The sequence below is a fragment of the Papio anubis genome, chromosome 2, assembly GCF_008728515.1.
Source record: "Papio anubis isolate 15944 chromosome 2, Panubis1.0, whole genome shotgun sequence".
In the NCBI taxonomy this organism is placed as follows: domain Eukaryota; kingdom Metazoa; phylum Chordata; class Mammalia; order Primates; family Cercopithecidae; genus Papio; species Papio anubis.
Window position 1 is genome coordinate 160,767,855 of NC_044977.1, and position 14,711 is coordinate 160,782,565.

At 40.8% G+C, this 14,711-nt stretch overlaps 1 protein-coding gene across 1 annotated transcript in view; it reads left to right on the forward strand.

Annotated features, from left to right (window-relative positions):
* Window positions 1-516: 516 nt before the first annotated feature.
* The window catches only part of PIK3R4 (phosphoinositide-3-kinase regulatory subunit 4), a 73,647-nt gene continuing 59,452 nt past the window's right edge, over window positions 517-14,711 (forward strand). The window contains exons 1-3 of the mRNA XM_003895125.3: window positions 517-1,030; window positions 2,123-2,898; window positions 13,857-13,990. Of these exons, the coding sequence (XP_003895174.1) occupies window positions 2,166-2,898; window positions 13,857-13,990 (867 nt within the window). The 5' untranslated portion in view covers window positions 517-1,030; window positions 2,123-2,165. The remainder of the gene's footprint in view (window positions 1,031-2,122; window positions 2,899-13,856; window positions 13,991-14,711) is intronic.

Sequence of the window (14,711 nt, forward strand, 5' to 3'; positions counted from 1 at the left end):
GTGGAGGTTGCAGCAAGCCGAGATCGTGCCACTGCACTCCAGCCAGGGTTACAGAACGAGACTCCGAGACTCCATCTCAAAAATAAATAACTAAATAAAATCACATTATAGGGATGATTGCACAACTCGACAGATGTATTAAAAACTACTGCTTTGTACATTTTAAGCAGGTGAACTTTATGGTATGTAAGTTATATCTCAGTAGAACTCTTAAAAATCCAGCTTGGGATATATTAGTTTTCCTAAATATTCTTGAGTTCTCTTAACGCTGTTCTGCTGTCCTGGGAGTGAAGGGGTGTCTGAACAGGTTCTAGGGGATGTCAGAAACCTCAGCGTTCGAGAATGAAAGGTAGAAGAGGAGGACGGGGATAGATCGTTGTCAGAGCATTATTTTCTCCCTGTAGTTTCGCCCGGAGTAAGACCACGCCTTCGTTCGTTTCCTAGCAACCAGTTTCCTACCCTGGCAATTCCTCAAGGCTCACTCTTTTTCGTCACTTCTGCTCGGCGACAGGAAGTGAGGTCAGACCGGCTGCTTTCCCGGGAGTTCGGCGTTTGCTGCGGCTGTAGCAGCTGAAGTATAGTGTTTTCCCGGGACTGGCGGTCTCCACTTCTCTCCCGGGTTCCATCTCCCCCCGCCCGGTGGTGAGGCCCTCGAGGAGGGCTCGGAAGGGTGTAGCGATCCGCGCTAGAGGAAGACGAGGCCCAAGAACGCATGGCCCCCAGGGCAGGTTAGGGGGCTGGAAGGGGCAAATCCCGGGGTACCTGTGGAAACTCTTTAGCGTGGCTTCTTCTCTCTGCTGAGACCCCGAGAGCTTTCCCAGTTCTCCTCCCAGGACCACCCGGGTTCCTGAAGAGCGGGACTTTTCTGCGCCCCTCCCCCAACAGCCCATCTCCTGCCTATGAAGAAAGACCCTTCGTAGAGAGAGCTTCCCCGCTGCTGACGCGTTTTCCCGTCCCGTCCTCGAAGTAGTCCACTATGACCTCGTTGTGAAGCCTCTGAACGATTTTTGACACTTTCCCGAGGCCTAGGGTAAATGTTTATGTGTGCTTAAGGTCGTGTGTGTATATGTGTGGCATTTATTTCTTGCAAAACCTGAGTTAGCAAAACCCTGGGCTACGGTTAGCAAGTGCCTATTTTGGTCTACATTTCTTTAACATCTGTGGCAAGGTTTCTTGTTGCAGACCAGGGAAGTTTGCACCTTCTTTTAGCTGGGTGAGAGGGCACATTGGAATTAGGCAGGAAGTGTCCAGGAGTTAACTGAATTTTTAGATCTTAGTTTGACCATTTCAGGAATTCAGTGACCTATTTGTATTAGATGACTCCTAGTCAGTTTCACATTTTTCTTTTTTTCTTTTTTCTTTTGAGACGGACAGAGTCTCGCTCTGTCACCCAGGCTGGAGTGCAGTGGCGGGATCTCCACTCACTGCAACCTACGCGTCCTGGGTTCAAGCAGTTCTCCTGCCTCAGCCTCACGAGTAGCTGGGATTACAGGCGCCCACTACCACACCCGGCTAATTTTTGTATTTTTAGTGGAGAGGGGGTTTAACCATGTTGGCCAGGCTCGTCTTGAACTCCTGATCTCGTGATCCGCCGGCCTCGATCTCCGGAAGTGCTGCGATTACATGCGTGAGCCACCGCGCCCGGCCAGTTTTAAGTTTTTAATGTGTCTGTGTCTTATTTCCAAGAAACTACAGGTTCTTGGACAAGAACTATGTCATATAGTAATTTTGTGATTCTCATAGCCCCAAGCACAGCACGGAATACATAGTAAAGGCTCATTAATATTTTAAATTTAAATATCAGAAAATAACACATTCCAACATTTTTGGCTTAAAGTTGAAGAGACCTATCTAAATATAGTTCAGCTTCTGGAAATGGCGATGCACAATAGCAGGATCTTTTTAGGTAAAATAACAAGGTCTTCTTAGAGAAAATAACATGGTCTTTTTAGATAAATGGTGTGAAATTTAGAGACTGCCGAGAAGGCTAGGTACAGTGCTCTTAGTGGAAGAGAAATATGCTGCATCCGTCTTTTCGGAAGAGACCAAGTAATGGAATAATGATGTTTCACTGCTTCTTTGTTTCTTGTCTTTTTTCTTCATTTGTTTTTCTTTTATATAGGTATTGTATCCTAACCTTACCGACCCCAGAGGTGCTTGCCATTATGGGAAATCAGCTTGCTGGCATTGCTCCCTCCCAGATTCTTTCTGTAGAGAGTTATTTTTCAGATATTCATGACTTTGAGTATGATAAAAGCCTGGGGAGTACTCGGTTTTTTAAAGTTGCTCGAGCCAAGCACCGAGAAGGCCTGGTCGTTGTGAAGGTTTTTGCAATTCAGGATCCCACATTGCCTTTAACCAGCTATAAACAAGAGCTAGAGGAACTGAAAATCCGGCTTAATTCTGCACAGAACTGTCTGCCTTTCCAGAAAGCATCAGAAAAAGCATCTGAGAAAGCAGCTATGCTCTTTAGGCAGTATGTGCGAGACAATCTCTATGATCGCATCAGTACCCGTCCATTCTTGAATAACATTGAGAAGCGCTGGATTGCTTTCCAGATCCTGACAGCTGTGGACCAAGCACACAAATCTGGAGTTCGCCATGGAGACATCAAGACTGAGAATGTGATGGTCACCAGTTGGAATTGGGTTCTTCTAACTGATTTTGCCAGTTTTAAGCCCACTTATCTTCCAGAAGACAACCCGGCAGATTTCAATTATTTCTTTGACACATCACGGAGGCGAACTTGTTATATTGCTCCTGAACGTTTTGTTGATGGTGGGATGTTTGCCACTGAGTTAGAATATATGAGAGATCCTTCAACTCCGCTTGTAGACTTAAATAGCCATCAGAGAACAAGAGGAGAGTTGAAGAGAGCAATGGACATCTTTTCAGCAGGTATTTGAGTGGGTCACATTTGCTAAAGGAGCATGTGTTTATCTTTTAACTGTTAATCAGAAATGTAGCTTTTTTTAGTCACCAGATATTGAAAAGTTAATGTCTTGGTTTGTCCTCAGACACTATTTCAATTAGAGGCAGCATTCCTGCATTGGATATGTTTAAGTGCCTAGGAAATGCAAACAGCAGTTTATTTACACAAACAGATAAACATATTTGCTTGCCTACTTTTATTGTATGTGTCAGGCCCTGTCCTAAGTGCTAGGGACATTGATGGATAATATATTTTCATAATGCTTCCATTTTAAAGTGACCATGGAGATTGCAAAAGGACATTTCAATGCAGTGTTGTTTACTGTGGTGGTAATAAGCATTGAGTGCTACTATATGAACACATAGATACTTAAATTAGTCCTCATGGTGGTGATGAGTCAAGAGGTGGGATCAAGCAAGGCCTCTTTAATAGAAAGATGATATTTACGTTGAAATCTGAAAGTTGATTGGGAGTTAACTTTCGTAGAGTAGTTTGTTTCAGACAGAGAATGTTGCCTACACAAAAGCTTAAAAACCAGAACATGATGCACTGATGTGTTTTCTGGAACACAGAATGTGAATTAAGTAAGGCCCAAACTCAGGCCAGATCAGAAACGGTCTGGCCTGACTGTAGCATGGAGAGTGAATTTTGCAGGGAAGCTACACAGAAGACAGGAAAACAAGTTAGGAGAAAACTGCCACAGTCCAGGTAAGATGATTGTGACTGGCTTAAGGTTGTGGCAGAGTTGGAAGGAGTGGAGAGAAGTGGTAATGCTTAAGAGATTATTAGTAGATAGAATTGTTAGGACTCTGTCATTGGAAGATGAAGTCACAGGAACTTCTCCCCACCCACCAAACTGAGTGGGTGGTAATGCTGGTCCCTGAGACAAGGAGACACAGGAGGAGGAACAGGTAAGATTGGGAAGATGAGGAGGTCTGTTTTAGATATGTTAAGTTTGAGATTTCTGCCAAGGATTCAGGAGAAGATGTACAACATATATTTGGTTATATTTTTATTTATTTTTAATTTATTATTATGTTTTAGAGATAGGATCTCACATTGTTGCCTAGGCTGGAGCGCAGTGGTGCAGTCGTAGCTCACTTCAGCCTTCAACTCCAAAGATCCTCTTGCCTCAGCTTTCTGCGTGTAGCCAGGACTACAGGCGCACACCACCACACCCAGTTGATATTTTTTAAAACATTTTTGGTAGAGACTGTATTTTACTATGTTGCCCAGAATGTTCCTGAATGCCTGAGCTCAAGCTGTCATCCCACCTCAACCTTCCAAAGTGTTGCGATTATAGGGATGAACTACCACACCTAGCCCAGCAATTGGTTATAAATTTTTGGGCATAGAAATCTGGGATAGAGACGGAGATTTGGGAGTTATCAGGAAATAGGTAGAAATTGTAGCTAGGAAAAGTTTGTACAGAAGTGATTCTTAAGCTTTTTTGGACTCCCTTAAAAAATGTAATGAAATTAGCGGACTCCTTCCCTGGAAAAATGTACCATGCATTCATTCCTATATATTATTTCACATACACAGACCACATGAAGCTGAGCTATGGATTCCAGATTATTTAAGAATTTATGGGATAGAGAGGAAGGAGAAGTGTGTTGAGGGTGGTACTCTGAGGGACTTTGAAAGAAATCTGGCATCAGTGCCATTTTTGGTAAATTTTGTGATAGTTTGGCTTAATTTTTTTCTCGCTTGTGGGTTTTATTGCCATTGCTTTTGGTGTTTTAGACATGAAGTCCTTGTCCGTGCCTATGTCCTGAATGGTATTGCCTAGGTTTTCTTCTAGGGTTTTTGTGGTTTTAGGTCTAGCATTTAAGTCTTTAATCCATCTTGAATTAATTTTTGTATAAGGTGTAAGGAAGGGATCCAGTTTCAGCTTTCCACATATGGCTAGCCAGTTTTCCCAGCACCATTAACTAAATAGGGAATCCTTTCCCCATTTCTTGTTTTTGTCAGGTTTGTCAAAGACCAGGTGGTTGTAGATGTGTGGTATTGTTTCTGAGGACTCTGTTCTGTTCCATTGATCTATTATCTCTGTTTTGGTACCAGTACCATGCTGTTTTGGTTACCATGCTGCCTTGTAGCATAGTTTGAAGTCAGGTAGCATGATGCCTCCAGCTTGGTTCTTTTGGCTTAGGATTGTCTTGGCAATGTGGGCTCTTTTTTGGTTCCAGATGAAGTTTTAAAGTAGATTTTTCCGATTCTGTGAAGAAAGTCATTGGTAGTTTGATGGGGATGGCATTGAATCTGTAAATTACCTTGGGCAGTATGGCCATTTTTCACGCTACTGATTCTTCATATCCATAAGAATGGAATGTTCTTCCATTTGTTTGTGTCCTCTTTTATTTCATTGAGCAGAGGTTTGTAGTTCTTGAAGCGTTCCTTCACATCCCTTGTAAGTTGGATTCCTAGGTATTTTATTCTCTTTGAAGCAATTGTGAATGGGAGTTCACTCATGATTTGGCTCTCTGTTTGTCTGTTATTGGTGTATAGGAATGCTTGTGATTTTTGCACATTGATTTTGTATCCTGAGACTTTGCTAAAGTTGCTTATCAGCTTAAGGAGATTTTGGGCTGAGATGATGGGATTTTCTAAATATACAATCATGTCATCTGCCAACAGGGACAATTTGACTTCCTCTTTTCCTAATTGAATAGCCTTTATTTCTTTCTCCTGCCTGATTGCCCTGGCCAGAACTTCCAACACTATGTTGAATAGGAGTGGTGAGAGAGGGCATCCCTGTCTTGTGGCAGTTTTCAAAGGGAATGCTTCCAGTTTTTGCCCATTGAGTATGATATTGGCTGTGGGTCTGTCCTAAATAACTCTTATTATTTTGAGATACGTCCCATCAATACCTAGTTTATTGAGAGTTTTTAGCATGAAGGGCTGTTGAATTTTGTTGAAGGCCTTTTCTGCATCTGTTGAGATAATCATGTGGTTTTTGTTTTTGGTTCTGTTTATATGATGGATTATGTTTATTGATTTGCATATGTTGAACCAGCCTTGCATCCAGGGATGAAGCCAACTTGATCGTGGTGGATAAGCTTTTCGATGTGCTGCTCGATTCGGTTTGCCATTATTTTATTAAGGATTTTTGCATCGATGTTCATCAGGGATATTGGTCTAAAATTCTCTTTTTTTGTTGTGTCTCTGCCAGGCTTTGGTATCAGGATGATGCTGGCCTCATAAAATGAGTTAGGGAGGATTCCTCTTTTCCTATTGATTGGAATAGTTTCAGAAGAAATGATACTAGCTCCTCTTTGTACCTCTGGTAGAATTCGGCTGTGAATCCCTCTGGTCCTGGACGTTTTTTGGTTGGTAGGCTATTAATTATTGCCTCAATTTCAGAGACTGTTATTGGTCTATTCAGGGATTCAACTTCTTCCTGGTTTAGTCTTAGGAGGGTGTATGTGTCCAGGAATTTATGCATTTCTTCTAGATTTTTTAGTTTACTTTCATAGAGGTGTTTATAGTATTCTCTGATGGTATTTTGTATTTCTGTGGGATCGGTGGTGATATCCCCTTTGCCATTTTTTATTGCGTCTTGATTCTTCTCTCTTTTCTTCTTTGCTAGTGTTGCTAGCAGTCTATCAATTTTGTTGATCTTTTCAAAAAACCAGCTCCTGGATTCATTGATTTTTTTGAAAGTTTTTTGTGTGTCTATCTCCTTCAGTTCTGCTCTGATCTTAGTTATTTCTGGACTTCTGCTAGTATTTGAATGTGTTTGCTCTTGCTTCTCTAGTTCTTTTAATTGTGATGTTAGGGTGTCACTTTTAGATCTTTCCTGCTTTCTCTTGTGGGCATTTAGAGTTATAAATTTCTCTCTACACACTGCTTTAAATGTGTCCCAGAGATTCTGGTATGTTGTGTCTTTGTTCTCATTGGTTTCAAAGAACATCTTTATTTCTGCCTTCATTTCGTTATGTACCCAGTAGTCATTCAGGAGCAGGTTGTTCAGTTTCCATGTAGTTGAGCGGTTTTGAGTGAGTTTCTTAATCCTGAGTTCTGGTTTGATTGCACTGTGGTCTGAAAGACAGTTTGTTATCATTTCTGTTCTTTTGCTGAGGAGTGCTTTACTTCCAACTACGTGATCAATTTTGAAATAAGTGCGATGTGCTGAGAAGAATGTATATTCTGTTGATTTGGGGTGGAGATTTCTGTAGATGTCTGTTAGGTCTGCTTGGTGCAGAACTGAGTTCAAGCCCTGGATATACTTGTTAACTTTCTGTCTTGTTGATCTGTCTAATGTTGACATTGGGGTGTTAAAGTCTCCCATTATTATTATGTGGGAGTCTAAGTCTCTTTGTAGGTCTCTGAGGTCTTGCTTTATGAATCTGGGTGCTCCTGTATTGGGTGCATATATATTTGGGATAGTTAGCTTTTCTTGTTGAATTGATCCCTAATAGCCCTCTTTGTCTCTTTTGATCTTTGTTGGTTTAAAGTCTGTTTTATGAGAGACTAGGATTATAACCCCTGCTTTTTTTTGTTTTCCATTTGCTTGGTGGATCTTCCTCCATCCCTTTATTTTGAGCCTATGTGTGTCTCTGCACGTGAGATGGGTCTCCTGAATACAGCACACTGATGGGTCTTGACTCTATTCAATTTGCCAGTCTGTGTCTTTTAATTGGAGCATTTAGTCCATTTACATTTAAGGTTAATATTGTTATGTGTGAATTTGATCCTGTCTTTATGATGTTAGCTGGTTATCTTGCTTGTTAGTTGATGCAGTTTCTTCCTAGCATTGATGGTCTTTATGGTTTGACATGTTTTTGCAGTGGGTGGTAGTGATTGTTCCTTTCCATGTTTAGTGCTTCCTTCAGGAGCTCTTGTAAGGCAGGCCTGGTGGTGACAAAGTCTGTCAGCATTTGTTTGTCTGTCAAGGATTTTATTTCTCCTTCACTTATGAAGCTTAGTTTGGCTGGATATGAAATTCTGGGTTGAAATTCTTTTCTTTAAGAATGTTGAATATTGGCCCCCACTCTCTTCTGGTTGTAGAGTTTCTGCCAAGAGATCCGCTGTTAGTCTGATGGGCTTCCCTTTATGGGTAACCTGACCTTTCTCTCTGGCTGCCCTTAACATTTTTTCCTTCATTTCAACTTTGGTGAATCTGACAATTATGTGTCTTGGAGTTGCCTTTCTTGAGGAGTATCTTTGTGGAGTTCTTTGTGTTTCCTGAATTTGAATGTTGGCCTGCCTTGCTAGGTTGCGGAAGTTCTCTTGGATAATATCCTGAAGAGTGTTTTCCACCTTGGTTCCATTCTCCCCGTCACTTTCAGGTACACCTATCAGACGCAGATTTGGTCTTTTCACATAGTCCCATATTTCTTGGAGGCTTTGTTCGTTTCTTTTTACTCTTTTTCTCTAAACTTCTCTTCTTGCTTCACTTCATTCATTTGATTTTCAATCACTGATACCCTTTCTTCCTCTTGATCAAATTGGCTACTGAAGCTTATGCATGCATCACGTAGTTCTCGTGTCATGGTTTTCAGCTCCATTAGGTCATTTAAGGTCTTCCATACACTGTTTATTCTAGTTAGCCATTCGTCTAATCTTTTTTCAAGGTTTTTAGCTTCTTTGCGATGGCTTCGAACATCCTCCTTTAGCTCGGAGAAGTTTGTTATTACGGATCGTCTGAAGCCTTCTTCTCTCAGCTTGTCAACGTCATTCTCCGTCCAGCTTTGTTCCATTGCTGGAGAGGAGCTGCATTCCTTTGGAGGAGAAGAGGCACTCTGATTTTTAGAATTTTCAGCTTTTCTGCTCTGTTTTGTCCCCATCTTTGTGGTTTTACCTACCTTTGGTTTTTGATAATGGTGACATACAGGTGGGGTTTTGGTGTGGATGTCTTTTTCTGTTCGTTAGTTTTCCTTCTAACAGTCAGGACCCTCAGCTGCAGGTCTGTTAGAGTTTGCTGGAGGTCTACTCCAGGTCCTGTTTGCCTAGGTATCACCAGCGGAGGCTGCAGAACAGCAGATGTTGCTACCTGATCCTTCCTCTGGAAGCTTCGTCTCAGAGGGGCACCTGGCTGTATGAGGTGTCAGTCGGCCCCCACTGCGAGGTGTCTGCAAATTAGGCTACTTGGGGGTCAGGGACCCACTTGAGGCAGTCTGTCCGTTCTCAGATCTCCAACTCCATGCTGGGAGAACCACTACTCTCTTCAAAGCTGTCTTAGAAGGACATTTAAGTCTGCAGAAGTTTCTGCTGCCTTTTGTTCAGCTATGCCCTGCCCCTCTAGTGGTGGAGTCTACAGAGGCAGGCAGGCCTCCTTGAGCTACGGTGGGCTCCACCCAGTTTGAGCTTCCCAGCCACTTTGTTTACTTACTCAAGCCTCAGCAATGGCAGACGCCCCTCCCCCAGCCTCGCTGCGGCCTTGCAGTTCCATATCAGACTGCTGTGCTAGCAGTGAGCAAGGCTCCATGGGCGTGGGACACTCTGAGCCAGGCATGGGATACAATCTCCTGGTGTGCTGTTTGCTAAGACCTTTGGAAAAGGGCAGTATTAGGGTGGGAATGTCCCGATTTTCCAGGTACTGTCTGTCACAGCTTCCCTTGGCTAGGAAAGGAAATTCCCCAACCCCTTGTGCTTCCCGGATGAGGCAGTGCCCCACCCTGCTTTGGCTCATGCTCTGTGGGCTGCACCCACTGTCTGACAAGCCCCAGTGAAATGAACCCAGTACCTCAGTTGGAAATGCAGAAATCACCCGTCTTCTGCGTTGTTCATGCTGGGAGCTGTAGAATGGAGCTGTTCCTATTCGGCCATCTTGGAACCTTCCCCTGCCTTCAGTGTTTTGTAAAATGAGGTATAGTCTGTTATAAAACACAATCTAGTTAATGCCTATGGTAATTTTAACATTGATACAGTAATTACACTTCTTATTCTAATTTTGTATTTGACCCAATCATATCTCTTACAGCATTTTGCCTGCTTCAGGGCAGGACCTTGTTTAGGGTCAGATATTACATTTAGTTTTCATATCCTTTTAGCCTCCTTTAATATTTCTACAGCCTTTTTTTCTTTTTGTTATTATCACATTGCCATTTTTTGAAGAATGCCTCCCCCCACTTAATTTTTCAAAATCATTTTTATACTTGTTAGTTTGAATTATTGTAGAATCAAAGGAAGTTGCAGAATAGTGAGGTATCCTTCACTCAGCTTCCCCCAATGATGACATGTTATGACTGTCGTACCATATCAGATCAGTTGACATAGGTACATTACTGTTAATTAGAGTATAGACCTTATTCCGTTTTCACCAGCTTTTACATGCATTCTGTATGTCACCCGCTCCTTTGTTTTTTGATAGGATGTTTCTCATTTTGAGTTTGTCTAATGTTTCCTCGTGATTAGATTTAGGTTATAACTTAGTAGGAATACTGCATAGATGATGATGGGTTTTCACAGGGTCACATCTTGAAACAAATGATGGTTGTTTGTGATGTTAATTTTAATCATCTGGTCAAAATCTTCCCAAATTTCTCCCCTCTGTAGTTTTCTATTTTTTTAATCCCTTGCAACTAATAAGCAACCTATGGGAAGAAATTTTAAGATGTGCAAATATGCCTGGTGTGGTGGCTCACACTTGTAATCCCAGCCTCCCACACTTGAGAGGCTGAACTGGGCAGATTCTTGAGCCTGGGAGTTCAAGACCAGCCTGGACAATATGGTAAAACCCTGTCTCTAAAAAAAAATGCAAAAAACTTGTTGGGCGTGGTGGTGCATGCCTATAGTCTCAGCTACCCGGGAGGCTGAGGTGGGAGGATTACCTGAGCCCGGGAGGTCCAGGCCACAGTGAACTGTGATCACACCACTGCACTCCGGGCTGGGTGACAGAGTGAGACCTTGTATCAAAAAACAAACAAAAAAAGATGTGCAAATATCCTGCCCATCACTACAGTTTATCCCTTGGCATTTGGCATCCATTGATGATTCTTGCCTGATCGAATTTTTACTATGATGGTTGCAAAAATGATTCTTCCACTGAAACACTTCCTCCACATTCAACAGTAGGACCTCAACATTCTGCTAGACTCAAGGATCCTCTCTTTCGCCCCATTTATTTATTTATTAGTATAGACATTAATTCTTAATTTTTTCAATCGTTTGTATTTATTACCTTAATTATATTGGTGCATCAGTTGTCTCAGATTTGGCCAGTGGTAGAAGGAGCCTTCTCAGGCTGATTCCCGTGTCCTTGTGGCAGTCCTCATTATTATTGTAATTTTTTTTTAAGCATTTCTTTACTTTTTGGTATAAGATATTGTACCTACCATGCCCTAGTGCTCAAACAAGCCATTAAGGAATCCTAATTCTTTTAGTATGTAGTGAATGATATTAGAAGCTTCTGTCTAGTGCTCATTAGATTGTCTTTGACACTTGGCTCTTACAGCTGACAATGCCAGGCGGTATATGTAGTATGCGTGTGTTGTACTCTGCTTTCGTTGGGTGGAGTGTTCTGTTGGTATCTGTTAGATCCAGTTGGTGTTTTTCTCTACTGTTTTTTCCCCATAGCACCAACTTCTAGATTCTATTTTATGTGCCTATGTTCCTCAACTTACAATGGAGTTACATCCCAATAAACTGATTAAAAATTGAAAATATAAGTAGAAAATGCATTTAATACACCTAACCTATTGAACTTCCCAGCTTACCCTACCTTAAACGTGCTCAGAAACTTACTTACATTAGCTGGTTAATTTTAATTGTATTTTTTGGGTCCTCTGTTTCCTTGTTGCTTATGGTGTTTTTAATAGCTGCTTTTCGAAGTCCTTTATTCTAAAATGTGACACTATACAAAGAGAAATTAACAAATTTATTGAGTGTTTATTATGTGTTAGGAACTTAGTTGCTGGAGATTTTTCAATGAATAAAGTAGAAAAATCCCTTCCTCATGTAAATTGTATTCTAATAGGCATACAGATAAAAAGAAACACAGACTGTCCTGATTTTGCAATGGTTCAGATTATGATTGTTTGATTTTACCAAAATCAAAAGTGCAAAAGTGATACACATTCAGTTGAAATGTATTTGGAGCACCCATACAATCATGCTGTTTTTCACTTTCAGTTCAATATTAATAAATTATGTGAGAGAAATATCTCACAACTTTATTGTGAAATAGCCTTTGAGTTAGATGTGTTTGCCCACATGTAGGCTAATGTAAGTGTTCTGAGCATGTTTAAGGTAGGCTAAGCTGGAGAATTCAGCAGGTTACATGTATTAAATCCATTTATTTTTCTTTTCTTTTTCTTTTTTTTTTTGGAGACAGAGTCTGGCTCTGTTGCCCAGACTGGAGTGCAGTGGCCCAGTCTCTGCTTACTGCAAACTCTGCCTTGCAGGTTAAAGTGATTCTCCTGTTTTAGCCTCCCAAATACCTGGAATTACAAACGTGCACCACCACACCTGGCTATTTTTTGTATTTTTAGTAGAGATAGTGTTTCCCTGTGTTGGCCAGGCTGGTCTTGAACTCCTGACCTCAAGTGATCTGCCTGTCTTGGCCTCCCAAAGTGGTGGGATTACAGCCATGAGCCACCATGCAATATTTTTAACTTTTCATTGATTTATTGGGATGTAACCCCGTTGTAGATTGAGCAGCATCTGTACATAAAATATAACCTGGAAGTTGGTGCTATGGAGGAAAAACCGTAAGGAAAGAGAAAAGGGAATGTGTCTGGTGAGGGGTGTGGGGGTAGTTGTGGAAGTGGGGCCTGCAATTTTAAACAGGCAATCAAGAAAGGCCTTACTGCTGAGTGACATTTGAGCACCTGAAGATCTGAAGGAGGTGGAGGTACTTGGGGGAATAGCATTCTAGGTAGAGGGACTAGCAAATGCACAGGCTGTGAGTTGAGGTTATTTAAGGATCTCTTTAGACTTGTTAAATGCCTGTCATGTAATGATTCAGTGAAATTGTGTTGTCCTTTTGGAAATGTGGGTACTTTAAAAATTTCTGGTTTGAAGATTATATAAATGCAAAATGAGAGTTATCTCTCTTTTCCTCTCCCTAATCTTACAGCTACACTTTTTAGCATTTCACATATTATGTTTGTTCACTGCTTTATTTTCTGTCTTCCTTCCTAGAATGAAAGCTTCATGAGGGCAAGGATTTTATCTGCTTTATGTACTACTTGTGCCTAGGGTATAGTGGTCACCTAATAACTTTTTGTTTAATGATGAATAAATGATTTGTCAGATACGACTTTGTAGTAGTAATTCCTTATGAATTTAATGTCTGTAAGTCCATTCTAAAATAAAAGTTTCTTGTTTTATCACTCTATATGTAAATTGTATATATTACATATATACTTTAATTAATTAATTTATTATTTTATTTTTTTGAGATGGAGTCTCACTCTGTCATCCAGGCTGGAGTGCAGTGGCATGATCTCAGCTCACTGCAGCCTACCTCTACCTACCTCTACTTCCTGGGTTTAAGTGATTCTTGTGCCTCAGCCTCCCAGGTAGCTGGGACCACAGGTGTGCGCCACCATGCCCGGTTAATTTTTGTGTTTTTGGTAGAGATGCGGTTTCATCATGTTGACCAGGCTGGTCTCGAACTCCTGATCTCAGATGATCTGCTGGCCTTGGCCTCCCAAAGTGCTGGAAGTACAGGTGTGAGCCACCATGTCTGGTTTATACATTCATTTAAAATTACAGAACTGGGGAAGTATTTAACTTTTAAGAGGGAGAAAAATTGTATAGCTCTATTTTGACTTTATACTTTAGAAACCAGTGTTCAGGCAATAGACATTTTCCCTGTCAGCTTGATTGTAGTTACATGTTGCATCAACATTTTAAATTTCATTTACTTTGGGGTTTTTGCATTTTGGGTTTTATGAACTGTCTGAGTTCTCAATCTATATTGCATGATATTTTTCATCTCTTTTCTAACAGAATTATACCTGCTATTTTTCAGGTTGTGTGATAGCTGAGCTTTTTACAGAAGGTGTACCATTATTTGATCTCTCTCAACTTTTGGCTTATAGAAATGGACATTTTTTCCCTGAACAAGTGCTAAATAAAATTGAAGATCGCAGTATCAGAGAATTGGTAACTATGCTACAAATATTTGCCATAAAGTTTTTAATAGGCTCTTGTTCCCACTTTTGCTTTAATCAGATTTCTGGAATGTTGTAAATTTGGAATAAAGCAGTAAAACACTATAGACTAATATAAACAGCCTTTTGTTACTACTTTGTTAGGGCAGAATGTACTGTTTTTTTTCCCCTTTAGGCACAGAGCTCATTTGACTTAAAAAAAATCTATTTATTATCTATTTTCCCACTATAATTTTCAGTGTGTGTTTTACAGATTTGGAAGGAGGTAAGGTGGTTTCTAGGGGTGGGAGAGGTCCTGGATAGAGCTTGCTAGTAAGAAATGAAGAAGACAGGCATTTTAAATGGAGGGAACAGGAAATGTCAACTTGAATATAATATAGCAATGCAGGGTCATTGCATATAGAAGCAAATAGCTTTGTATTAATATATGAAGCTGAGGGCAGCTCTGGAAAGGCAGCTACAGAAGCACAAATTAGTATAGCAGAATGGGCGTGAGGAGTCGTGTGGGGGGATCACCTAAGCCACATAGCTACATTACTGTTTGAGGGCATCTTTTCTAAGTCATTTGTAGGGTAACTAATATTGTGGTGATGACTCTGAGTCATGGAAAAGATTGTGGTGTATTTAGAATATTATTTAATTAGGTAGGGAGATATATAATACAGGGAGATCTATAATACATTTAAATTTCTCTTAAGTATGTCAAATATTAA